General features: G+C 42.1%; 2 protein-coding genes across 9 annotated transcripts in view; both read left to right on the forward strand.

Annotated features, from left to right (window-relative positions):
• LOC120541271 (cell surface hyaluronidase-like) overlaps nt 1-26320 on the forward strand; it is a 149997-nt gene that overhangs the window by 75623 nt on the left and 48054 nt on the right. For all 8 annotated transcript variants that reach the window (XR_005635975.1, XM_039772747.1, XM_039772748.1 and 5 more), the window contains 8 exons: nt 1274-1343; nt 1485-1613; nt 5328-5413; nt 9141-9272; nt 9579-9614; nt 12273-12425; nt 14014-14191; nt 21464-21679. Coding sequence is in view for 7 of the 8 variants with exons in the window: in XM_039772747.1 (XP_039628681.1) it covers nt 1274-1343; nt 1485-1613; nt 5328-5413; nt 9141-9272; nt 9579-9614; nt 12273-12425; nt 14014-14191; nt 21464-21679 (1000 nt within the window). In the remaining variant the exon portion in view is untranslated. The remainder of the gene's footprint in view (nt 1-1273; nt 1344-1484; nt 1614-5327; nt 5414-9140; nt 9273-9578; nt 9615-12272; nt 12426-14013; nt 14192-21463; nt 21680-26320) is intronic.
• Nucleotides 1-26320, forward strand: part of LOC120541272 (cell migration-inducing and hyaluronan-binding protein-like) — a 218309-nt gene that overhangs the window by 41070 nt on the left and 150919 nt on the right. The gene's annotated exons all lie outside the window — the stretch shown is intronic.

Here is a 26320-nt window from a genome sequence, read left to right on the forward strand (position 1 = left end):
ATTGTATTCAAGACGAAATGCTCCAATACTGTTTGTGAAGTCTCTTACAGTGGGTCGCTATGAAACATTCAACATTAACCAACTATGTCTGTGTATCTGTGTTTCCATCCAGTTGCAATGTCTCAGTCATTCAAACAGAAGGTGCCTCACAGACATTTGTCGTAATAATATACATTGAATTTGTCATTCCAACAGATGGTGCATAACAAACATTAATACTGCTTTTACGATTCCCCTACCAAATGCATATAACATACACATATTCTTTGCATCTGTCATTTCAACAGATGGTGCATCACAAACATTTGTAGTGATATGTACTGCATCTGTTATTCCAACGGATAGTGCATCCCAAACGATTCCCATGCCAAATGGCCTATAACATACACATATCCATTACATTTGTCATTCTAACAAGTGGTGCATCACAAACATTTGTAGTAATAATATGCATTGTATTTGCTATTCCAATAGTCAGGGTTGAGGCTCGGTTCAAGCAGGCTTGTTGAGTTCTTCTCACCCGATCTGGCAAAACATTTCTGAATTGACCTCACTTTGTTATGCCGAGTCAGAGAAGGGCTTACCCACAACTGTGTGACTCACTTTTGTATTCAGTAGAAAAGGGACCTGTACGGCTTGTAAAGTTTCTCATGATGGGTCACTGCAAAACAATCAACATTACCCAACTATGACTGGCAGTGAGTCTCCGGATCTAACCTTCGTCCTGAACTGAGTGTTTAAGACAAGATCAGGTTGTGAGAAAAAAAGTTTAAAAAGCCTTGCTGTAGAGTATGATTGTGTCTTATCATTAAGATGACTCTTTTGTGGATTATGTGTTGTAGACCAAACTATGACAAACCTCTGTACAGTTTTACTCTTCTGATGCCAGCCCTTATACTTGACATCAAACATTCAAGCAGATCTTGTTCTCATGACTTGAAACTGAACCTGGTGTTATGGACACCCTCAGATCTTCAGCGTAGGATGACAAGGAAAACTCATAGTCTTAGTCATTCTTCCGTTCAGTTCTTATCTGACTAAATTAAGCCCAGAGACTCGGGGCCCAGAGCTGCACTGGCTGGAAAGAATGAACCAACTTTGGAAGCGATGCCAAGTCCGCTTCATTAAATGTGACGGAAATCAGCAGTATTAATACAGTGCCAACCAGATAGCCTGCCATGTTGTTTAATCGATTGCACTGCTGCCTTTGTAAATTCTTATTATGTGAAGATGACGGTGATGCATAAATGTTTTGATCTCTTGTGTTTTCTAGGGCTGTCAGCACATTCTGGATTGCCAATCCAAATAACAATCTCATAAACAACGCTGCAGCTGGAGCCCAGGTATTAGCCTTTAGACATTAGCATTAGCCATCCACAATCGCCGTATAGTTAGCCATCTGAGCCCCTGAATATTTCAATTCCCAGACCACCGTATATCTGCAAAATGTCTCGTTTCTCACTCTCTCTTTTGTCTATGTGCAGGATGTTGGAATCTGGTACATATTTCACCGAGTTCCCACTGGCCATTCAAAAGGAAGGATTCCAGAAGGTCAAGCTGAGTTGACGCCCATGGGTGTCTTTTACAACAACAGGGTCCACTCTAATTTCAAAGTAAGTTGGGGTTGGGGGTGAAGGATCCTATTTTTTTCTGTTTTGCTTTTAAAATATTTGAAACAGTTTTTAGTCCATCTTTACTTTAAATTTTATTATAAAGATAATACTGATTAATCCAACAAAAGAATGCGTCTGTGTTTCCATCCAGTTGCTATATCTCTGCCATTCCAACAGATGGTGCATCACAGTCATTTGTAGTAATAATATACATTGCACTTGTCATTCCAACAAATGGTGCATCACAAATATTAACACTGCTTTTATGAATCCCATACCAAATGGCATATATCATATGCATTAAATTTGCCATTCCAACAGATGGCACATTGCATTTGACATTCTGACATCACAAACACTTGTAATAATATGCATTGCATTTGCCATTTTGACAGATGATGCTTCAAAACATTTGTAATATGCATTGCATTTGTCATTCCAACAGAAGGCACATTGCATTTGTCATTCCAACAGATGGCACATCACAGACATGTGTAGTAATATGCATTGCATTTGTCATTCCAACAGATGGCACATCACAAACATTTGTAGTAATATGTGTTCGGATTCAGCGGGTTGGAAAATGAATGAATAAATGAATGCATTGCATTTGTCATTCCAACAGATGGCACATCACAGACATTCGTAGTAATATGTGTTCAGATTCAGCGAGTTGGAAAATGAATGAATGGCAGAATAAAAACATTTGTATTAGTCATGGGCATTGCATTTCCCATTTCTATAGAATGGGTGTCATAAACATTTATTGAAATTAAATGCATTGCATTTGTCATTTCAGCAGATGTTGCATCACAAACTTGAACACTAGTTTTACAAATCTCATACCAAATTGCATATAACAAAGACAAAGGTGTTGCCTTTGTCATTCCAACAGAGAGAACATCACAAACATTTGTGGCAATGCATTTTATTACTATTTTATTTTATTGCACCATCTGTTGGAATGACAAATGCAATACATTTTATTACTACATACATCTGAAAAACAGATGGTGCACTGCAAATGTTTACCCAGGTCAACGGTGATTACTTAGATTTCAACCCTTCTTGAACTGTTCACACAGCTAGTTTAAAATAAAATCTTGTGGGATATTGATGTAATCAGTCAGGAGGTAGAGGTCGCTGTGAGGAAAGGGGTGGAAGAAGAAAGGAAGAGTGGGGGAGGAAGTGTGAATAAAGTTAAGGAAGAACTGACTACATTGCATGGTCCATTTATTTCAACAATATATAACAAATCTACAGTACGATAGTGTAGGGAAAATGTAGGGGCCCGAATACTTTATGAATCCTCGTTATACACGTCCAGAAAAGGGTTGCAGCTGGCATTAGGCTCCTTGTCACTGCTGCCAGGTCTTTTTAGAGCAGGCGTACCAACAAGTGAGCCAGCACGTCTTGTCAAGTGCGTCTGCAGGCATCCACAAGGCAAGCAGCTCAGCAATTGACGGCTCGTGTATCCCCCGTCACTTTCCGAAAAAGAATTTGACACAAATGATTACAACCTGAAAGGGATGCCATTTAATTGAACTCCAGGATCCCACATTCAGAAGGAGTTGTTTTTCTTCATTTCTTTCCAAGTGGGAGACCATCGTCGGCTGTTCATCCTCCACCACTCATCCCTGTGCTGCCCGGCTTTGAGGGGCTGACATGAGCTGCGTGTCTGCTGACTAGCGAGTTCTGATGCTGTTTGCCGTCGGTCGTGTCGTAATGATCAACATTCTCTCGGCACTCCGCTGATCCCTCAACCCAAGTTACAGTAAATACCGAAGGCGCCCTGAAAGCCGCAGTCAACCACAAAGTGGGGGCTGCAGATTTCTTCTACCTCAGTGACCAAAGAGATTATAGTATATCTAAAGGAAGGGAGTGTTACTTCGGGGCCACACACACAAGTTTTGCTTTCATTTTATTTTTAATTTTTTGGCTTCATGTTGAAAGAGAATGAGGAATGAGTCTTGAACTTAAACCTCTGTGCATTTCTCATTTGTAAAAACAGATTTAATGACCGAAACGGGAAAAGCAGAGCTGGTTGGCCAACGAGCAGATGTTAAAACCTTTAAAACAAGTGTAGGGTGCAGAGAGCTAAAGCGCCGGATGCGTCCTTGATGCCCTCATACAGAGTAAATGGAGACGCCGCGCACATTCGGATCTGGACGGCCAGTCCAGAACCGTCCATTTCTGTCTTTTCAGCCATGCTGTGTTCAGGGTCACTGTCACGTTTCAGTGTCCACTTTCGGCCGAACTTCATTGTTCTGACAGGTAGTCTCACATTGTCCTGAAGCCCCCGTCTGGTACAGTGAATACACACACACACACACACACACACACACACAACTACATCAGGAGCCAATTTAACACTCAATCCACCTAACCGGCGTGTATTTGGACTGTGTGAGGAAACAGGAGCACAATACATAATTAAGTAGTAAATAATCTTTTATTACACCAGATGCTGTCACTAATACAATTAAAGTACTTTTAGACCAAAAAAGTTGCAAAATAATATTTAAATTAATATTTACTCGAGCACTTATTTTTTAGAAAGAAAATCTACTTTCAGTGAAAAGTTTTCATAATCAAATTAGACATAGCTATTAAGTACTTTTTATAGTATTGAGACCATTGAACGTTCTTATTTATGTTATGTTATGTTATGTTATACCATACCCTTCATTTTAATTAGCAGAAAAAAACAAAACAGACAGAACCCGGGCCAAAATGCTCTGGCAGTGACACACTATTATGTGCCTTCCATTATGCGAAGAACGGGCTTTATGTCTCGTTAAGTATTAATGAGTGGTAAACGGCAAAATGTTAAACTCAAATGAAGAGTCTTCAGTAAAGAGTCTTTGAAAACTCTCCGGCACCGTCCCTTATTTAGCACCGATTGAATCTAAATCGCCGTGCTTCAGTTTTGCATCTCCGTGATGCCTTTCTGTTGGTCAGCGTGTCTGCTTGTTTGACCACTGGACCGGTGATTCTTCTCACAATTATTGCATCGAGCGGCTGGATTCATTTCCATCTGTAAAAAGTTGCAGCATACTGTACAAAGGTAGCTTTCGGTCTGCGCTTGCGTAAGGGGCGTGGTTGTCTGGTGTTCTTACGTCACAGCGCGTCTGCTCCTCTCAGTACATGAGAGCGGAAAGTGCGCCAGCATATTCTCTGCCTTTGCAAGAACCTTGCTGCCGTATCTTACAGGAAAAATAGTAATCGATATTTTTTTTTAAACTTATTCAATACCAAATGAGTACAGGCTGAGTATCGAAGCATCTTTTACTGTTGTATCGATCTGCTCACCCCTAATGAACATCAAATTGCTGTGGCCCTGTGAGGTGTGATTACTCTTTCACATGACAGTGTGTTTTCCCCATCATGTGTCGCGGGCGCGCGCGCGTGTGTGTGTGTGCGTGTGTGTGTGTTTGTTCTGTTACATGCACACCTTATAGTGACCCTCTGCGAGTGTTTGTGTGTGTGTGGACGTACACTCATGCCGTCTACTGCTAAGCTAGAGTCTTAACCCTGAGTTCACACACTGGTCCCCTTTGCACCGCAGTGATAATTAAATGTTTGATTGAGGGAAAGCGGTTTAATATTCAGTGGGATGTCTAGATTAATATGTTTTTGTGAAATGTGATCATTTTGCTCTCATTGAATATTCATCTCTATAATTTGTAAAGCTGAATCCCGAGTTTTCTCCAGGCAGGCCTTTTTATTGGAAAGGGAGTGAAGACGACCAACGCCAGCGCAGAGGATCCCAGGGAATATCTAACTGTGGATAATGCGAGGTATTTACGCTTTTACTCGCTGGCACTTTTAGCCCTGGTTGCGATGGCGTATCTCCATTTATATTGTCACTCATGTTTTATTTATAGTTCTGAAGTAATTCCCTCATTTTACTGGTGAGACTTAAGTGTGGTTTTGGGGACTAATTGACTGCTCTTAAAATGTGTGGGCTGCTCTAACACTACCATTTTCCTTAAAAAACAAAAAACAAAATAAAACAAAAAAAAAGTGCATCCATTAGAATTGCAAAGTGCTTTTTCTGTCAGTATCTTGTATGTCCATTATTATTCTAACACACCTTTCCTATCAATATCTAGTAACATTATATGATGCCTTTCTTATTATCCTTGACTGTATCTGATAGCGACTTTCACAGGCTATCTGTCAGCAGCATTTTTGTGTTCGCTCTGTCCTTATCAGTAAAGTGCTGCTGTTTATATTTTAGCAGTATACGGCTAACTCCCTGTCCATTTTATATAGTACATTTAAAGTAATATCTACAGTATTAGTATTTAATGTCTCATCGGGTGTTTATCATTGTAGTTCCATCTCTAGTCCATCAATCAGCATTATATAGCGCCTTTTCTATTAGTGTCTATTATCATTAAATATTCATTATATGGTACCTTTCCTATCTTTTTCTATTGTCATTGTATGCTCATTATACACTGCCTTTCCTCTCTGTATCTATCTGTTTTCATCATATAGTGCCTTTCTTATCTGTATCGATTAACATTAAATATTTAATCATTATATACTGCCTTGCCTATCTTTATTTATTATCATTATGTGCTCATTATACACTGCCTTTCTGCCTCTATCTATCTGTTTTCATCAAATAGTGCCTTTATCTTTATTGATTAACATGAAATATGTATTTATTACATCATGTTATTCATATCTTCATCCATCCAACCAAACATTTTCAAACCTACTGAATCTGAACACAGGGGTCAGCTGGAGCCAATCCCAGCCAACACAGGGCACAAGGCAGGAACCAATCCTGGGCAGGGTGCCAACCCACCGCAGGACACACACAAACACACCAAGCACACACCAAGCACACACTAGGGCCAATTTACAATCGGCAATCCACCTAACCTGCATGTCTTTGGATTGTGGGAGGAAACCGGAGCGCCCGGAGGAAACCCACACAGACACGGGGAGAACATGCAAACTCACGCAGGGAGGACCCAGGAAGCGAACCCGGGTCTCCTAACTGCGAGGCAGCAGCGCTACCACTGCGCCACCGTGCCGCCCTATTCATATCTGTATCTATCTATTATTATTATACACTCATTATACAGTGATTTTTCTTATCTGTATTTACCTGTTCTTATTTACTTATTATATATGGCTTTTCTGATATGTATCAATGTGTAATCATTATATTAATATTATAAAGGACCTTTCCTAGCAATGTGTTATCATTGTATACTTATTATAAATAGCCTTTCCTGTCTGTATTTCTCTGTTACCATTGTGTAGCTCCTTTTTCATCTGTATTGATTATCATTCAATTTCCCTTATATAGTGCCTTTCCTATCTGTTTCTATAATCACTATATTTGAATTATATGCTGCCTATTACTATCTATAGCTGTAAATTATCATTTTACACTAATTATACCTTTCATTTCCTGCCTGTATCTCTACCATTGTACAGTGCTTTACTTATCTGTATTGGTTAGCATTTAATATTCATTACTGTATATAGTGACTTTTCTGTCTGTATCTATCAATTATCATTAAATAGTGCATTTTCTACCCATCTTCTATCATTATATTCTTATACTGCATTTTCTATCTGTATCTATTAATGATAATTATATAGTGCCTTTCCTATCTATCTGTTATCATTGTATGCTCCATGCATGCTGCCTTCCCTATGTGTATCTATTAATGATAATTATATAGTGCTTTTCCTTTCTGTATATTCATTATTATTTAATATTCACTATATAGTGCCTTTCCTTTCTGTATTGGTTATTATTTAATATTCATTATATAGTGCCTTTCCTTTCTGTATCTATCAGTTGTCATTAAATAGTGCCTTTTGTATCCTTCTGTTATCATTATATTCTCATAATATATGACATTTCCTATCTGTCTGTCAATTTATTGTTATATAGTGCCTTTCCTTTCTGTATCTGCCAATTATCATTAAACAGTGTCTTTCTATTTATCCATTATCAATATGTACTCAATGTATACTGCCTTACCTATCTGTGTCTATTAATTGTTATAATTATAAGTGCTTTTCTTATCTGTATTTGATTATCATTTAATATTCATTATATAGTGCCTTTATTTCTGTATCTGTCAGTTGTCAATAAATAGTACCTTTTCTATCCATCTGTTATAATTCTCATAGTATACAGCATTTCATATCTGTATTTGTCTATTTAATATTATATAGTGCCTTTCCTCTTTATATATGTAATTGATTATTATATAGTGCCTTTCTGTCTATCCATTATCGATATACACTCAGTATATTCTGCCTTTCCTGTCTGTGTCTATTCATTATTATTATATAGTGCCTTTCTGTCTATCCATAATCAATATATACTCCGTATAGTCTGCCTTTCCTATTTGTGTCTATTAATTATTATTATATAGTGCCTTTCCTGTCTGTTATCATCTTTTCTCCTCCACTGTGTTTCTCTCTCAGTAATACAGAAAGGGTCTCTGCTTTGCTGCTTTGGAGTCCTCGACTTGAATGGCAATGTTCAGATTTTTCTTCTTTTATTTTGTCCCCCTCAAGTCATGAAGTTTTGTTGGTTCGTTTGTTTGTTTCCTCTTTTAAATGTCAACAGATGTCCAGATTTGGCTAACACGTTTTCCAGTAGTCTATGTTTGCTCCACTTTCCTGACAATAAGGATGTGAACAGAATTCCCAGTTGTCTTTGTCACACAGGGCAGTAAACAACAATCTAAATAATGGAAAGTGGAGGTTCAAAGGTGCTCCTTATCACTCATGTCTTGAATATTCTATATATCTTCTTCTCCAGGAATATCCCAGGTTGCACCGGCCTGTGTGGTGCTTCCCCCATATCCCAGTGTCTGTGTTTGGATTTCTTCAGCTGCCCTGGTTTTCCGCACACATCCCAGATACCCACGTGTGTGTGTGCGTGTGTGTGTGTTCAGTTAATTGGCGATTCTAGGGGTGGGAGTGGGTTGTGAGTGCGCCCCACCATGGAGGCACTTCACAGTGCCTTGAGACACCAATGTTTGTGGGATATCTTTGGACCGTCCGTGTCTGCTTTTTTGTTTTTCTTTCCTTCCGCTGTGTACCTGGTGACACGGCACACCTGTTCAGGGAAAGCGTCCCCATTATGCAGTAAGCAAAGGGCCTTCTGCTTTCTCCCGCTCTCCTCATTAAAGACGCGAACTGTCCATTCATCAGCACCCCAAGGCCTCCCAGCTACAAGAAAGTATGCGCTGTAATTGAAGTCTCGTCCTGTAATTCTGCATGGAGAGCCTCATTCCTCTATGATGGCATTTCCTTCATTATGGGAGACACTAATCCTCTAGAAACTCAACTTAAGGACCTCGACGCATTAGAGTCTGATTTACAGGAATTCTTTTACCATTCATTATTATCTGAGAATGTGGCCAGCTCTGAAGTGACATCTCCACGTTGCTCTTTTGGAATGCCCTCCATCTAACATATGCCAACAAAACCATGACTGACTGGAGCTCCTAACTTATTTCACATCTGTTTCAGGTTCCGGCCCCACCAGGACTCTGACCCAGCAAAGCCGCGAGTTCCAGCTGTCATTGATGGCCTAATAGCTTTTAAAAATAATGACCATGGCGCCTGGGCAAGAGGGGGAGAAATCGTTTTTCAAAACTGTGGGTGAGTGGCTGTCCTGATATGAAGGTTTTCAGAGAGGATAAAGGGCGCCTCTGGTGGACTGCGTGAGATGCCTGCTGAAGGATGTGTGATTGAGTGTGTGTGTGTGTGTGTGTGTGTGTGTGTGTGTGTATGTGGATGAGTGTGCGATTGAGTGTGTGTGTGTCTACAAATTGGTTTTTTGGGTGCTGCAGCTCATTGCTTGTGTTTGTACAGTCCTCCTTCAAGGCAGTCATCCACTTAAATTAAGTCATTTTTTTTTCTGATTATTTAAAATGTCAAGTCAATCGTTTTTAATTTTCTTTCCAGGTTCGCTGACAATGGTATCGGACTTACACTTGCAAGGTATTTATTTAAGAAGAACAAATCTTTAGAAAGATTTTACCTTTTTTAACTTGACAACTCTCATGTTTTAAACATCTGCTTAGTTCAGAGTCATGGGGGAGCTGGAGCCATTTTGGCAGAATAGCAAGGCAGGGACTAAAACTGAACGTGTGTTTGGGTCTACCCTGTAGCCCACTAACGCACACAGATAGAGTTATATGCACTTTAATAATCCGTTATTCGCAAAAACCCCGTTTCACAAATGCCCCGTATACCCCTTATTCCAATTAGAGAATCCAGGATATCAGCCTCTCTGTGAAATCACTCGTAACACACGTAGCTTTCTCAGTGAGTTACTCAGTTAGATGGCCAAGTACACACTTAACTGGGTTGCAGTTACGGATTTCGTAGTCTGTGCCTTTCTTTGCCAGGGTTAGAAAACAGTGGAAGTGTCCACAAAGATCAATTTTCCTAAGACAAATACCGCACATGTGAGGTATCATCTGTTGGAATGATAAATGCAGCACATACAGTATGTCTCTGTTTTATATGCCATTTGGTATGGAATTCATAAAAGCAGTGTCAGAGTTTCTGATGCACCATCTGTTGGAATGACAGAAACATAGAGTCTGGAAGGACACTTATCCTTTTTAAGATGGTGGACTGCCTGTTTCTGTTAATTAGTATCTATTTATTACTATTAATGAATTAATTTTATTTGGTTATTCATGTATGTGTTATCTGTTATAGTATAATGTAGTTCTCTATTTGTCTTGCATTTCTAATGTGTTTATGTACACCTTGCACAGTGGTCCTAGGGAACATTATTTCTCTGTACGCTGCAATACAGTGTGTGAATGGTATAACAACAAAACCACTTGAATTGACATATACACTACACTATACATATATATACTGTATATATTGTGGAAGTTGACCTGGACACAGACAGGCGGACATGTTGTTTAAACACCACCACACGTTTATAATACAAAACTATTTACAACAATATTGGTCACTCAGACCCAGTTCAATAAAGTCAGTGCACAAACCCCAAAGTCACAGTCCTGGCCGCAATGCCTTTCTTCGGGCCGCCTCCACAGCTCTCCTGAGCTTCTTCCTTCCTCCTCCCGACTCCAGCCTCGAATGGATGGAGACGGCCCCTTTTATATGGTTCCCGGATGAGCAGCAGGTGTTCCCGGCATTCCTCCTCTGGCTGCGCCCCAGCGTGGCGGAAGTGCCGGCTGTCCTCCCGGCTGCTCTCCGGGCGCCGTCCTAAATCTTCCCCCCCAGCACTTCCTGGTGTGGCGGAAGTGCTGGGGTAACAGGTGACCACGGGCCCCTACAGGGTGGAGCTATCATGCCCTGTACCCGTGGGCCCCAGAGCAACCCGGAAGGCAATCCCCACGTGATCCAGGGTGGGCACAGACCCACATCCGGTCCCTCATGACGTCCCGGCCGGGTCATGGCCCCTGGCATCCCTGACAATAAATATATATATATATATATATATATATTTGAAAACTTCAAAGAAGTGGAATATTTTCAAATGCACGAATATGTATATATGTGTTTATATATGTATGTGTGTGTGTTTGTGTGTGTTACTGTCAATGTGTGAAATTAGGCATTGTGAAGAATGCCTAGGAAATCTACAGAATGCTGAAAATGAGATGTCAAAGTTTTTAAAACAATTGAAATTTCAAACAATGTGTGTGTTTGTGTATATATATGCATGTATATGTGTGTGTGTGTATAAATATATATATAAATATACGAGTATATATGTGCATACATAAATACATACACACACATATATACTGTATATGTGTAATATAATATATATGTGTGTATATGTGATCCCCCTTATATATATATATATATATATATGGGGCAGCACAGTGGCACAGTGGGTAGCTCTGCTGTCTCGTAGTTAGGAGACCTGTGTTCACTTCCCGGGTCCTCCCTGCGTGGAGTCTGCATGTTCTCCCCGTGTCTGCGTGGGTTTCCTCCCACAGTCCAAAGACATGCAGGTCAGGTGCAATTCTAATTTGTCCCTCGTGTGTGCTTGGTGTATGTGTGTGTGTGTGTGTGTGTGTGTGTGTGTGTGTGTGTCTGTGTGCGTGCATGCCCTGAGGTGGGCTGGCGCCCTGCCCGGTTTGTTTCCTGCCTTGCACCCTCTGTTGGCTGGGATTGGCTCCAGCAGACCCCCGTGACCCTGTAGTTAGGATATAGCAGGTTAGATAATGGATGGATGGATATATATACAGTATATATAATGTGTCTATCTAATCCCACACATACAGTACATACAGGGTTGGTTCTCACTTGAACTTTAACTTACATTGTGATGTCAGAACCAACACTGGATGGGGTGCTGACTTCTACTATCAGGCCTGTCACCTCTTAGACCCCCATTTCAGTTGTCGGTTGAGGAGTCTTCTGCACAGAGTTTATGAATGTCCGCACGTTCACACAAGCTATCTGACCAATGGGAGAGTCTTAAATGCTCGAGTGTCAGTTAGCCTGATGACTGTCATGTATTGTCACGACTTAAAGGGCTTTATCGACCCTCAATTGCTTCATGAAAATGAATGGATGAGTGGGTTGCAGAAATGTTAAAAGTATTAAACCCGCAAGGTGTAAATGTTTCTTTTACACGTTTGTGTCTACGTTTAGTGATGGGACCTTCCCGACAGATGAGGGCTCAAGTCTCGAGGTTACAGATTCCATCTTTGTTGGTGAGAGCAGTAATGTAGGCTGCCATGGAGGGCTGAACAGCTACTGGGGTGAAGGTGCCAATGGAGAAAACCGAACATTGCCTCGGAACAAGTAAGATCTGCATGATGATAAAACATAGCAGTCGTTTGTCTATGAACGACTGATGATTAATTACAGTGAAGTTTGTCAGCACAATTCCATCTTGGTCACTGACTCGGTGGAGTTTGCATGTTTTTCCACATATGGGTGGGTTCCCCTTCTGCTCCTCGGATTTTTTTGGCCCATATCCTAAAGGATAATTGGTGACCCTAAACTAGTCCTTTAGAAGTGTTGATATGTACATGAATGCCCTGTAATGGATGAGCATCCCACCTAAGACTTAATATCTGCTTTGTACCCAGTGCTGCCAGGGTAGGCTCCAGTCTCCCACAACCCTGACTTGTATTAGGTGGGTTTGATAATGGAGGGATGGAAACTTGTCAGTTAAAGCTACCACACAAAATAGGTGCTGCCAACAGGGTGGTATTGCCACTCCTCAGGTCCAGGGCCTGAACTGGCATTGTTATTTTGGTCTTTTTGGGTTCGGCGTGATCTCCCTGAGTCTGTGTGGGATTTCTGTCTGGTTACCTCCTATAGGTTAAGGTGCTTGGTGAATCAAACTGTCTGTTGATAACTCGGTCTTTGAGTGTGTCTACTGCTGGTGTGTCCTGCAGATTTGGCTCCCGTCTTACACTGTAAGCTGCTGAGGTGGACACTGGACCCCCAAGTGCCTGGATTTTTGGGTGGGTCAGACAAATGGATAGGTCAAAGGATAGATCATTGGCTTTATAGGAGTCAACACTGATTAGACAGGAGTTCATCGGTTTAGCAGTTCAGTGATAGCCACCATCCTCAACAAGTCACTCGTTCTGCTTATTTCATTATTGATCCTGCCTCATTCAGTGTGACCACTAGGGGGCGCTGCAGCACCCCCACACACAACTACAACTACACAAGCCTTCTTCAAAGGTTGCCCAAGCACAATTCTTCTTTTTCTCTCCGTCTCTCCCTTCCCTCTCCTCCAGTTCTCCTCAGTCAGTTTTGGTCTCTGTCCACCCTTCCATTATAAAGGTGTCCCAGCCGGACACTTGTCTTGTCATCATGCGGTTGCCATGTAGAAATGGAGTACCTGCCCACATCAGGGCACTGCCTCCAGGACCACCATTTCAACTGTAGGTTGAGGTGCCTTCAACACAGACTTTGTAAATTTCCACACGTTCACATAAGCCATCCGTCCAGTCGGAGGGTCTTAAACAGTTGAGTGTCAGTGAGTGTGATGTAAACTCTTGGTGTAAAGGGCATATCGGGGCAAAATCTGCCAAGTTAATGAAAGTTAATGGCTGGGTGGCGCCATTTGGGTTGACCCTGCATATTCAGTGATATTCAGGCAACGTATCTTAAACTTTCTCCCTCATTAACATTTCCGTTAGGTATTCTCTTATACTCTGTCCATCCATCCATCCATCCATTACTGAATTTGCTTTATCTAATTCAGGGTGGTATCAAGTAGAAGGAAGGAGATCACCCCGAGGGGCTGCCAGATGCTCTATTTTTACGTTGCCCATATTGACTATTTGTTATGTGTCTACTTATTTTGCTTTTTAATTGCAGTCCTTCAACAAAGTGTCAAAATAGATCAAACGTTGAATGTTTTCCACAGGACTTTTCCAATTCGAGGCTTCCAGATCTATGATGGCCCCGTTCGGATGACTAAGTGCACCTTTAAAAAGTTTACGCCTACAGCGGACAGGTACACCAGTGCCATTGGTTTTTTTATGAAAAATGCCTGGCAGATCAGCCCGCAGAACAATGTGTCGCTCATCAAGATGGAGAGAAGTGTAAGAGGCTGCATTTTAAAGATTTTCATAGAATAACCAAAGTGTCTCTCTCTGTTCTGAAGTGTTATGGGTGCTGAGCCGAGATTGGGGATGGGGGACAAGAAAGGAGTGGGCGAGGCCTCCTGTGCAACACTCGACCAATCACGAGAAGGCATCCAGAGAAGTCGAGTAACCCCTCCCACGATACCCATAAAAGTAGAAGGGGCGGGGCTTGCTTTGGGTATCGTGGGTGGGACTTCTCTCTAGAGGCCTTGTCAGAACTGTAGGCAGAATAGAAGATTCTATAATGGACAGCGCCCTCTCTTGCCCTGGCATGGTATCACTTACCTTAACAGAGCCTGGGTAGATGATCCCCTGGCGTGCCTGCGTGACAAGTTTTAATTTTTGTAAAAATCTTAAAGGTTTTATCATCTCTCTCTCTATGACAGCATAACTTTTTAGTTTTGTTTGCTGGCTCTGTCATGTCCATTTAAAGTATCTCTAGCAGATTTGGCCACAATGTTTGGCAACAGTTTATTTTAATTCCTCAACTGTCTAACGTCAAGTGATGGAGTTAAATAGCAAATGATTTCCAGTAGAATTTTTGCTTGTGGGTTGTGGATAATGTTTTCATCCTTTTCAATTCCATTCTCTGAAGAAGACTTGGCCATCTCTTGTGTAACACTTGGTGGTGCGCATGGCTTCCCTAACCCTAACCTCGGCTTGAATTCTTTGCCCCGTTCTTTTCTGTGTCTCTGTGTGTTTTTTTTCCTTCAGGTGCTCCCACCCTAAAAATGTGCATCTTGCAGGTTGAATTGACAATTATAAATTGGCCCAGCGTATGCGTCTAAATGTGTGCAATGGGATGGACTGGCATCTTGCCCAAGAACGTGGTGTCTGATGCTGCCAGAATAGGCTCTGTATGGCATTAAGCAGGTTTAAGGAAGTTATATTAGTATTTCAATTACTGCTGCATATGAAATCCCCATAAATGGAGTCTTCGGAGTCTGCTTATCCATAGACCACCCAACATTATGGAAGATTTGGTGATACAGAATGCACAGGCAAAGCAAGCAGGGATGGAGCTTTTAGTTTAGTGTTATAATAACAGAGAGAGAATAGCATGGCCTGGGATGTCAGGACATACTGTATTTCTAATTTTGTTTCTTAAAGAACACCCTTATAGACAGTGCATGGCTGGTCACAAAATCATCAATTACACTTTCTGAGCCTGTTTAGTAAATTTCTGAGTTCAAGGAGCTGGAGTCTATCTTGGCAGGACACTAAAGTGGGATACGACCCAAATCCATCACAGGGCACCTACAGCCTACTGGGCCAGCTAACCAGACAGCACATCTTTATACTTCTGAGGTCCACAGAGGAAGCCCACACAGAAGTGAGAACAGGCAAACACTCAAACCCCATCAGGCCCAAGGGCTGCTTATGGTGCTGGCGTAACTATATGTCACTGTCTACCCAATGAGCATCTAGTGGGGCATAGTGGTCAAGGCTTTGGACTTCAAATTGAGCGTGCGGCCGCCATGGAGTACTTAGCTAAAACTCCTTCAATCGTTTCCCATTCAAAATCACTGAGTTTAAAATATATAATGTTTTAATTTAGGCTCAAATATAATGCTGTAATATGCAGATAATACTCTGTCTGTCTGTCTGTCTGTCTGTCTGTCTGGATAATGTATCTAAATGTTTAATCCTGCCTACTACTCTACTACCTATGAGTTTATTGTTAACTTACATTTTTATTCTTGACTTCTATCTATCTATGTCTATCTGTCTATCTGTCTATATCTATGTCTGTCAAAATTGTTCTTTACGCCCTCCCCACTATAGCCTCTCATATATGGGGAGGAGTGAAAACTTTAGATACATCAAAAAATTTGATTTCTATTTTTAAATGGATGCCGAAAACATCGATATCTCAATGATGGGGGTGTGTCTTTGTACATGTGTCTGTGTATGTGTTGTCACTGAAGGTGGTCTAGAGCAAAAAAAAATGGCTGGATGGAAAAAATACCAAACTCGAAACTGAAGCCTGTTATGAGAGGATGATGTGCTGATTAGTTTTTGAGCCAAATTGTGCGAGAGAAAGAGGCACTCTAGAGGAATCCTCAAATATCGTAATTCTGCAATTCATTATGAATTCTTCTCATAATTGCAATCGTAATGACCTATTTTATGATCGGAGAGACCGGCATGAGAGTGGTAAATAATTACTGAAATGTCGAATAGTTTGGGTAATTTGGTTCCCAGAGTGCAAAGTCTACTGACGCTCACGTCTGAATTTTTAATCTTGTCTGATATACCATCTAGTTATCCTTTATGAGTTTCAATGTTAATCTGTCTAAATTTGTAATCTTGCCTAACTATCTATCTATCTATCTATCTATCTATCTATCTATCTATCTATCTATCTATCTATCTATCTATCTATCTATCTATCTATCTATCTATCTATCTATCTATCTATCTATCTATCTATCTATCTATCTATCTATCTATCTATCTATCTATCTATTATATAGTGCCTTTCATATCTGTGTTTGTCTATAGAGCATTCCCCCCAGACTTTGTGAAATTAAAAACAAATAGATGACTCACATGTCATTTAAATTCATTCTTAAGACCTTAAAACATTAAAAAAAAATATGAAAACTGACCTTTGGCAGTAAGAAAATGCCATGGTTTTGATTGACTGGCTGTGTGTGCCATCTATTTATTTAACTCATATGGCTTTTTAAAATCTAATTTAACATACTTTTCTGATTTAAAAAAAGGGGAATGAAGGTTTTCAGGCTTTTTTTTTTCTTATAAAAATGAATGTTCTTTTATGGTTAATAAAAGGAAAAAAAGTATAGCCTTCTCCCCGCCTGGGAATCAAGCCCTGATCCCCAAGGCACTTGCCGGCCTGCTGCGCTGTGATTGGCTGAGCTGCCCACGTCATCTGTGTATGTTTGGACCCGCTGAGTGACAGCTCCAGTGTTGACACTCTGTCACCCTGAGTAAGTCACTTCACCTGCCTGAGCTCCAATTAGCAAAACAAACAAAATGGAAGAGTTTGTATCTCCATTGTTGTAATAGCAGCGTCGTGGGGAGCAGAGGGTTCACGACTTGAAGTCAACCCTTTCCAGTCAATATGGCGGTTTGGGGGGCTCTATTATTTAGAGTCCCCCGAGGTGTCGTCTAATGAGCAGGTGCTAAAAGCTGACATTTTTAAGGATCTTCACTTATCACTTTTGTCAGTTTAAAGATTTTTCAAACATTAAATTATAAATCACCGGCATTTAGCTACCTGTGCCAAACTTAAAATGGACACCTTAGATAAAGAGCCTTTCTGCTGAACTATCACTTGTATCTCTTTCCTCTCTTTTTATTTTATTTTATTTTTTTTTTATAATACCCTTTGAAATCTTCAGCATTTCATCTGCATTCCTCATCAATCGGATTCATGTTAGATTTTCCATGCATGTGCGATATTATTTAATCCTTTGCGTCTCGTGAAGATCAAAGCGATGCTATGAAAATTGCCAGCACTGTACGTTTTTAAAAGTAATTTGTTCCTTTAAAAATGACATATCCATGGCTAACATTCGGAGAAGAGACAACTAATTGGCCTAGTTGCTACAACTCAGAAAGGCTCGCCATTATATGCGGCATCAGAAGTTGACCCCCTTCTTCTAATTCTGCCTCCGCGTATTCCTTTGCAAATGGTTTAATTCGCTGATCTTTGTACATTAAAGGCAGCAGTTGTCACGAATGGCGTACCGTGTGCATGCGTTTGTTTTTTTTTGTAAAGTTCTGTTTCATAACTCTCAGTATGGTATGTGAGGGTTCAAGTGGAGATTAGATATATATACTGTATATATATTTATATAGATATATTCTTTTTTTTTTTTTTACAAGATGCAGATCATATTTATTTGGCATTGGTCGCGTCTGGGCCTCATTCCAAGTATTTGTCACCATTCTGGATTTATAAGTTGGCGGTGGTTCAACAAATCTTTCAGAACATTCATCTTGAAATGAAAGCTTTTCTTCTTTTAAAATTGAACGAATGGCACGCGACCGGCAGAGAGGAGCATTCAGTCCGATTCTGGGGTGCCCACCTCTGCGCTTTCTGGCTCCGTGGGACAGTTAGTCACTCGGCAGTGTCGGCCGGGGTGTTACTACTGTGCCAATAGAGAGTCCTCACCCTCCTGGAGCTTCTCACGTTTTATTGTTTTACAACATTGAATCGCAAGTGAAATTAATTGAGGATTTTATTTTTTTTTTTTTCACCTCGATGAACTTTGACCTCAAAGTGTAAATGGTGTTGTGGCAGCTCATCCCGGCCAGGACGCCCCTGAGATGGAAGGATGAGGGAAGGCAGCTTTTCCAGGACACGGCCTCCCCCAAAACACTAGATGGCAGCTCTCCTGGAGTGTAACGGTGCCCCCGATTCCCGCAGGTCATTCTGGGACTTGGAGTTTGGTTTCTCAGCCCTGTTGGGTACCGTGGGTGTCGCCAGGAGGAGCTGTGAGAGGACCGGAGGAGCCATGCTTCCCTTCATCCATAATCCCGGAAGTACTCCTAAGTCACGAGGACGGGAGCCCTGAAGAAAAAGCCAATTCTCCATCTGACCCGGAAGTGCGAGCAAGTCACGTGGGCAGAAGTACAGAAGGACTTCCGGGTCAAGGACTATATAAAGGACTGTTGGAGACCCAGCAAGCGAGCCGGAGTCGGGAGGAGTAGGACAGAGCTTTTTGGAAGGTGTGGAGGAGAAGAATATTGTGTGTTTATAATGGCTGTGGTGCTTTGGAGGCACTATTTGAGAAGAAGAAGCAGCATTAAAATACTTCTTGGTTCTGTCTGTTGGGCTAAAGGTGGGCTATAGTGCTACCAAGCTTCCACTCTCTTACACCGGACACAACCATTTATTCCTTGTGTAGCCCAAAATCACCTCAATGGGCTTTAACGGGCCCTGATTCTTTTAACAAGGCCTTGAGTCCTTAAGAAGACAAGACTCAGAAGAAGAAGACGAGTGAGGGAGGCCACCAAGTGACCACTGAGAGTTTTTAAGGAGCTACAGTGACTCAGATTGGAGAGACGATGCCCGAGTTCTTCACCAGTCATAGCTTTATGGGTGAGTTGGCAAAGAGGAAACACACACAGGACATCTTGAGACACCTTGAAGTCAGCTGGAAGATGGTTCTGTGGTTAATGATACCAACATGGAGAGCTTGTGGTGTGTCAGTATGGTGACCTAAATTAAATAATAAAGTCAAAAGAACTCATCAAGTAACTCCATGAAATCACATCACATGGAATGGAGACAAGAACATGTCCAAGTCACTGCATAACCATTTAAATCCGCCATGAAGAAATGGAAAGAGTGTGGCAGTGCTGGAAATCTGCTACAGCAGGCCATCCTCAAAAACTGAAGAAGACTAATAAAGAAGGCCATCAAGTGTCTAGTGAGAGTTTTGAAGGAGCCACAAGCTCCAGCGAGTGAGATTGGTGAGACTGGGCAGACAGCAGCTGTGCCTTTGATCACAAAAGCCCTGTTGAATAGGATGAAGAGAGCCTTCAGGTCCGGTGATGAAGAGGAAGTAAAGCCGGTGCAGTCGGAACTGAAGAGGCGGCTCTGTGAGGTCAAAGTTACAACAAAGCAACATGAAGGGAGTGTGGAGTGGGTTGAGGACTGTCAGTGGCTACCAGCAGGCTGTAAAACAGGAAGGACGGAAAGAAGAGAATGAGTGAAGGAGTTCTTCAACAGGTTTGTCTCAATCGTGTCAGTCCCGCCCCTGAGCCACGAAAGAGCTGGTGGTGGATGTCTGGTGTGCCAAGGTACCAGGGGTGTTCACATAAACAACAAACAGGACTGGTCTGACAACACAGTGGGCGCTGAGCAGACAGGACTCCCTAAGGAGACTCTCAGGTCACAAGAGAGACTAGCCAGCACCGCGAGCGCATTCAGAATGAACCGCAAGGGACTGTGGGTTATCCTTAGCCTCGATCGTGCAGAGGGCACTCCCTTGATGGTGATGGGCAGGTGAGACCACCAACAAAACAAATGGCACATATTGAAAGGTGCTTAGGCATAAAAAAAATTAATCAACCATGTTCACATTAACAAAGGAATCCAATCTGATCAAGACCGACTTGAAAATGGCATTGGAACCCCAGCCTGGGGAGGAAAGAGAAAGAAAAAGAATTGTTTGTGGAGGAGGAGGAAGAAGAAGTAGAAGAAGAAGTAGAAGAAGCATCCTGTCTGAGTTGCACCTTAACTGAGAATTGTTCACAGCACTCTGCGCCTGCACTCGGTGAAGGGCGCTATACAGCTGTATTGTATTGTAGTTATTATCTGGAATAAAAATAATTGTTTGAACCCAGGACTTGTGTGGTGGTTGTCCTGTCTGGGGTTTGGGGCTCTGCTGTGCCCCCTGTAGGCCACAGTATACATACACACATATAGGCCAGGTTAATTTACCAATATATCTATATATAAGCATATTATATACAGTATGATGGGCGGCACGGTGGCGCAGTGGGTAGCGCTGCTGACTCGCAGTAAGGAGACCCGTCTGGGTTCGCTTCCCAGGTCCTGCCTGTGTGGAGTTTGCATGTTCTCCCCGTGTCCGCATGGGTTTCCTCCCACAGTCCAAAGACATGCAGGTTAGGTGCATTGGAGATTCTAAAATTGTCCCTGGTGTGTGGGTGTGGGTGTGTGTGCTCTGCGGTGGGCTGGCGCTCTGCCCGGGGTTTGTTTCCTGCCTTGCGGCTTGTGTTGGCTGGGATTGGCTCCAGCAGACCCCCGTGACCCTGTAGTTAGGATATAGCGGGTTGGATAATGGATGGATGGATATACAGTATGTGTATGTGCAGTTTATATATAAATATTCTCCAATCTATTTTCCGCATGTCAATGTATAAAAGATTTTTTTTGCATATATGTATATATAATAACAGATAACGCATGTTTTAGCAGTTGTTTTTGTCATGTCATAACCTCTGCTGCTATTTATTCATCTTATTGTGCAATCTGATGAAGATAATGTCATAATGTCACAATTACATCATTTTTAATTTTCTGCAAAGCTTCATTGAGCAAATTGAGACTTGTCAAAACCCGGCCTATGCCAACTTGCCGCTGTGTTCGCATTTCACCTTTGGTGAGCAATAAAGCGTATTTAGCTGTTGGCATAGCTTCATTGTTTTTGAATTAAAATGTATAATTGTGGGAATAAATAATTGTGCATTTCTTAGCATTTCACTATTTTTTATTTTTTTTTTGTTAAGGTTGGAATAAACGTTTTCTTTGGCAAGCCAGGCCAGTGGTTTGGAGCCTGTGACATGGATGGTGACAAAACGTCCATTTTCCACGATTTGGATGGGTCGGTGACTGGGTATCCAGATTCGTTTGTGGCCAGGGTCGATAACTACCTCGTCCACCACCCTGGATGCCTTATTGTCCCGAGATGGAACGCGGTCATCTGCAATGGCCAATATGCACAGGTTAAATGTATTCCTTTGTTTCGATTATTTTAATAACGAAGTGTTTTACATGTGTGATAGAGCACATTTTTTGGTGTCATGGCCCACTTATTTATTCCCTTATTTGTGTATTGGTGACCCATTGTGTGGTGGTGAACAGAGTGCGATTGTCTGGACGTGTATGGCTGATCCCTTGATGAATCAAGCGACTTGAGCATGATCACAAGAGGGCTGCTTGGGTTCCTACTGGAGGAGGCCAGCAGGGGGTGCTTACCCTGTGGTCTGTGAGTCTCCATCTTTGATCATCAGAAGAGTACTTCCCTTTGGTGACTCGAGCACGATGGGGAGAGCTTCCCTCTGGGTGAATCAAGTAAGTGTGGTCATCAGAAATACTGTGGGGGCACGGTGTTGACCCCCCTCCCCTGATGAAATGAGCAATTTGGGGATTGTGGTGCCTAGGGCTGCAGTTTAGGGGGTTTCTGGCTTGATCATCAGTCTGGTATTCCACTTTGGTGACTCAAGCACAATGACCAGAGCTTCCTACTTAGTGAATCAAGTAAGTGCGATTGTTAGAACTAAGAGGGTGGTGTTGACGCCCTGATGAACTGAGCAGTTTGAGCCAGAAGGGGTTGCATTGTGCCTTTGTGGACCTGGAGAAAGTGTATGACAGGGGGCCTCGAGAGGAGCTGTGGTATCGTATGAGGAAATCGGGAATGGCAGAGAAGTACGTAAGAGTTGTACAGGATATGTACGAGGGAAGTGTGACTGTGGTAGGACTGACGGAGGTGGGATTACATCAGGGATCGAATCTCAGTCCTTTCTTATTTACAATGGTGATGGACAGGTTGACAGATGAGATGAGACAGGAGTCCCCGTGGACCGTGATGTTTGCTGATGACATTGTGATCTGTAGCGAGAGTAGAGAGAAGGTTGAGGAGATATGAGGAGGAGTGGAGAGGAATGAAGGTCAGTAGGAACACCAACAGAGAATATACATGTGTGTGAACAAGAGGGAGGTCAGTGGAATGGTGAGGATGTAAGGAGTAGAGTTGGTGAAGGTGGGTGAGTTTAAATACTTGGTATCAACAGTACAGAGTAATGGAGAGCGTGGAAGAGAAGTGAAGAAGAGAGTGCAGGCAGGGTGTAGTGGGTGGAGTGGGTGGAGAAGAGTGTCAGGAGTGATTTGTGACAGACGGGTATCAGCAAGAGTGAAAGGGAAGGTCTACAGGACGGTAGTGAGACCAGTTATGTTATATGGGCAGGAGACGGTGGCACAGGAGACAGAGCTGGAGGTGGCAGAGTTAAAGATGTTAAGATTTGCATTGGGTGTGACGAGGATGGAGAGGATTAGAAATGAGGACATTGGAGGGTCAGCTCAGGTGGGACGGTTGGGAGACAAAGTCAGAGAGGCGAGCTTGTGTCGGTTTGGACGTGTGCAGAGGAGAGATGCTGGGTATACTGGGAGAAGGGTGCTAAGGATAGAGCTGCCAGGCAAGGGGAACAGAGGAAGGCCTAAGAGAAGGTTTATGGATGTGGTGAGAGCGGACATGCAGGTGATGGGGGTGACAGAGGACAGGAAGGTATGGAAGAAGATGATGTGCTGTGGCTACCCCTAACGGTATTCCCGTTTGGTGACTCAAGCATGATGACCAGAGCTTCCCCTCTTGGTGGATCAAGCATCAGAGGTGGGGGGTATCTCCCTTGGAGAACCATCAGAGCAGCAGTGGGATCAAGTCCATTCTCACTGACCCCCAAAATATAAACATCAGCAACTCAAAGCACTGGTATAAGGTGTGCGGGGTTATTCAATAAGGTGGGCTGGCTTCACATGTAGGTTTGGTTCCTGCCTTTCACCCAGTGCTGCTGGGATAGGCTTTGACTCCCTGTGAGCCTGCACTGGATATGCTGTTTAGACACTGGATGAGCAGTAGTAAAGAGTAATGGATATTTGTAAAGGGCTAACGAGTATGTTATCAATTATCAGACCTGCCTTTAATGCACTTCAGGATTGCATGGCCTGAGCAGCACATAAAATAATCAAAAAGGCAGGTGCCACGTTAAACCCAAGTAGGCCGTTTAAACATCAAACCTCTTCCCTCCACAACAAAAGCAATAGGAAGCCTCTCAAGTGTTCCCAGCATACAATAGCGGCGTCCATTTCCCCCGATTACAGCCATTGATGCAGTTTTTTCCCTTCTCGACATTCCTGTTTGAGCGGAAATCTTCGGCATCACCTCTCAAGTCTTTGTTTCGCTTTCCATAGTTGTGAAATTCCAAAGGGACCCGGAGGTATTGTACTTTTTATTTATTTATTTATTTTTTCTTTTTTGAGTTGACTCTTAAACAAGGCCTTTTGTTAGATGAGTGCAGAATTTAGTAGCTAGTTTATGCCACCCATCCATTTACAGGACCCCGTTTTCAGAGCTTATCCATGAAGCCTACATCTACGTGGGATGCCAGTCCATTGTCAGGCTAGCAAACTAGCATCCATCCATCCATCCATCCCATTTATTATCCAACCCACTGAATCCGAATGCAAGGTCACAGGGGTCTGCTGGAGCCAATCCCAGCCAACACAGGGCGCAAGGCAGGAACAAATCCCAGGCAGGGCGCCAGCCCACCACAGAGCAAACTAGCAAAATGAATTTTATTGAGGTAACCGGGATGCCATGTGAAGTCAAAAAATCCACTCTGGAATGGCATTAGTTTTAAACCAGGAAGTGGGTGAAGTGATTATTACCAGAGAGGTTGGGAGCGTAGTGGAGTGTGGCGGGTAACACCTCAGTGCCAGACTGGAAAAGTGTGAGGTTTGTTACGGTGGCTGGAGTGCCAGTTCTGCCACTAAACCAAAGTTTCCTCTGTACGCTGGAGGGTAACGTCATACCCAGGACGAAGCAACTGCAGATTAAGGGCCTTCCTCAAGAGCCCAACGGAGTGGCGCTTATGGGAGTCGTACTGGAAACCTTCCGATTGCCGGTGCAGATCCCTATCCTCAGTGCGGCCTCTCCGCCTCATTACTAGAGGGCCCTCTGGAATTTTAGTCGCTCACGTCAGAACCTTGTTATTGTCTGTACATTCACGTTTCGGTTAATGATTACGAAGCCTTTTACCTTCCGTGAAGAGTAACCTCAGGTTCAGCTAGTCTCGCGCCAATTGACATGTCAGCAAAAAACGTCATTTGAGTGATTTGGACCGAACTAAACGTCCTTAGGTTCTCTGCTGATAATTTACTTTATGCAGAGTGTGAAGTGGGGAGAAGACTTGCCGATATGTGTACTGCGCTTTGAGTAGCAAGAAAAGTGCTATATAAATATAAAGAATTATTATTATTATTATTATTATTATTATTGATAATGTGCATTGTTTGTTTTACATTCTTCTTTCTAATGCACAGGCTGCATTTCATTACATATTGTATAATGTGTACTGTACTGCGCTTTGAGTAGCAAGAAAAGTGCTATATAAATGTAAAGAATTATGATAATAATAATAATAATTTTTTCTTTTTTTTTATTATTAAAAATAATAATATACAATACTTGTTGTCTTTTATGTTTTTCTTTCTAATGCACAGGCTGCATTTCATTACATGTTGTATACTGTGTAAAGCGGGTTGAGTAACAAGAAAAGTACCATATAAATGTAAAGAAATATTATTATTATTATTATTATTATTATTATTATATAATTAATAATAACAACAATATGTATTTATTGTTTGTTGTCTTTTATATTCTGCTTTCTGTTGCACAGGCTGCATTTCCTAACATATTCTACACTGTGTATGACCATATGTGACAAATAAAATTGGATTTGATTTGCTAATTAAAATGTGTGCAGATGCCTCGGTCAGCATTAATAATTCTTTAATGCTGACTATTTCTAAATTTTTATTGTATAAGCAAACAGTAATTTTATACATTAGCAGGAAAAGACATTCAGGTGTTGTAACAGCAAACATCACCTATTGACATAAAATCAGTAATTTACACTTCATAGCACTTCATTACTGTAGCTGGCTAAGCCGTCTGAGCCTCGAGAAGCAATGCTAAGTTTATGCTGTTTTGGAATATTTTAACCGATACATAATTTAATAAAATAGAATTCATTACCCTGCCATCCTTTGGCAGTGTTAAGCCAATTTAATAATGCATGAATTGAAGTGGGCCGACTGAAATGAGCTTCCTCCGCAGTGTGGCCAGGCCCTCCCTTACAGATCGGATGTCGACATCCAGCAGCGGCCCGGAGTGGAGGTGCTGATCGTCCACATTGAGAGGAGCTGGTTGAGATGGTTCGGGCATATGATGAGGACGCCTCTCTGTGGAGGTTTTACGGGCACGACCAGCTGGGAGGAGACCCCCGGTTAGCACCCAGGGCTCGCTGGGAAGATTATATCTTCCAGATGACTTGGGAATGTCTTGTGATTCCACAGCATGAGTTGTCATGTGTGGCTGGGGAAAGGGATGTGTGGGCCTCCCTGCTAAGACACTTGCCCCCATGACCCGGTTTTGGATAAGTGGTGGAAGGTGAATGAAAATGAATTGAAGTCTTGGAAAGTTTTTGGTCTTTGTTTTTGTTAGTAATTAACTCCTGGTATGTCTGAATATTTTAATAGATGCTTAAGTGTTGCCCTGTGAACTCCATAATCCCTCCCGGATACCT

The sequence above is a fragment of the Polypterus senegalus genome, chromosome 12, assembly GCF_016835505.1.
Source record: "Polypterus senegalus isolate Bchr_013 chromosome 12, ASM1683550v1, whole genome shotgun sequence".
Classification (NCBI taxonomy): Eukaryota; Metazoa; Chordata; class Cladistia; order Polypteriformes; family Polypteridae; genus Polypterus; species Polypterus senegalus.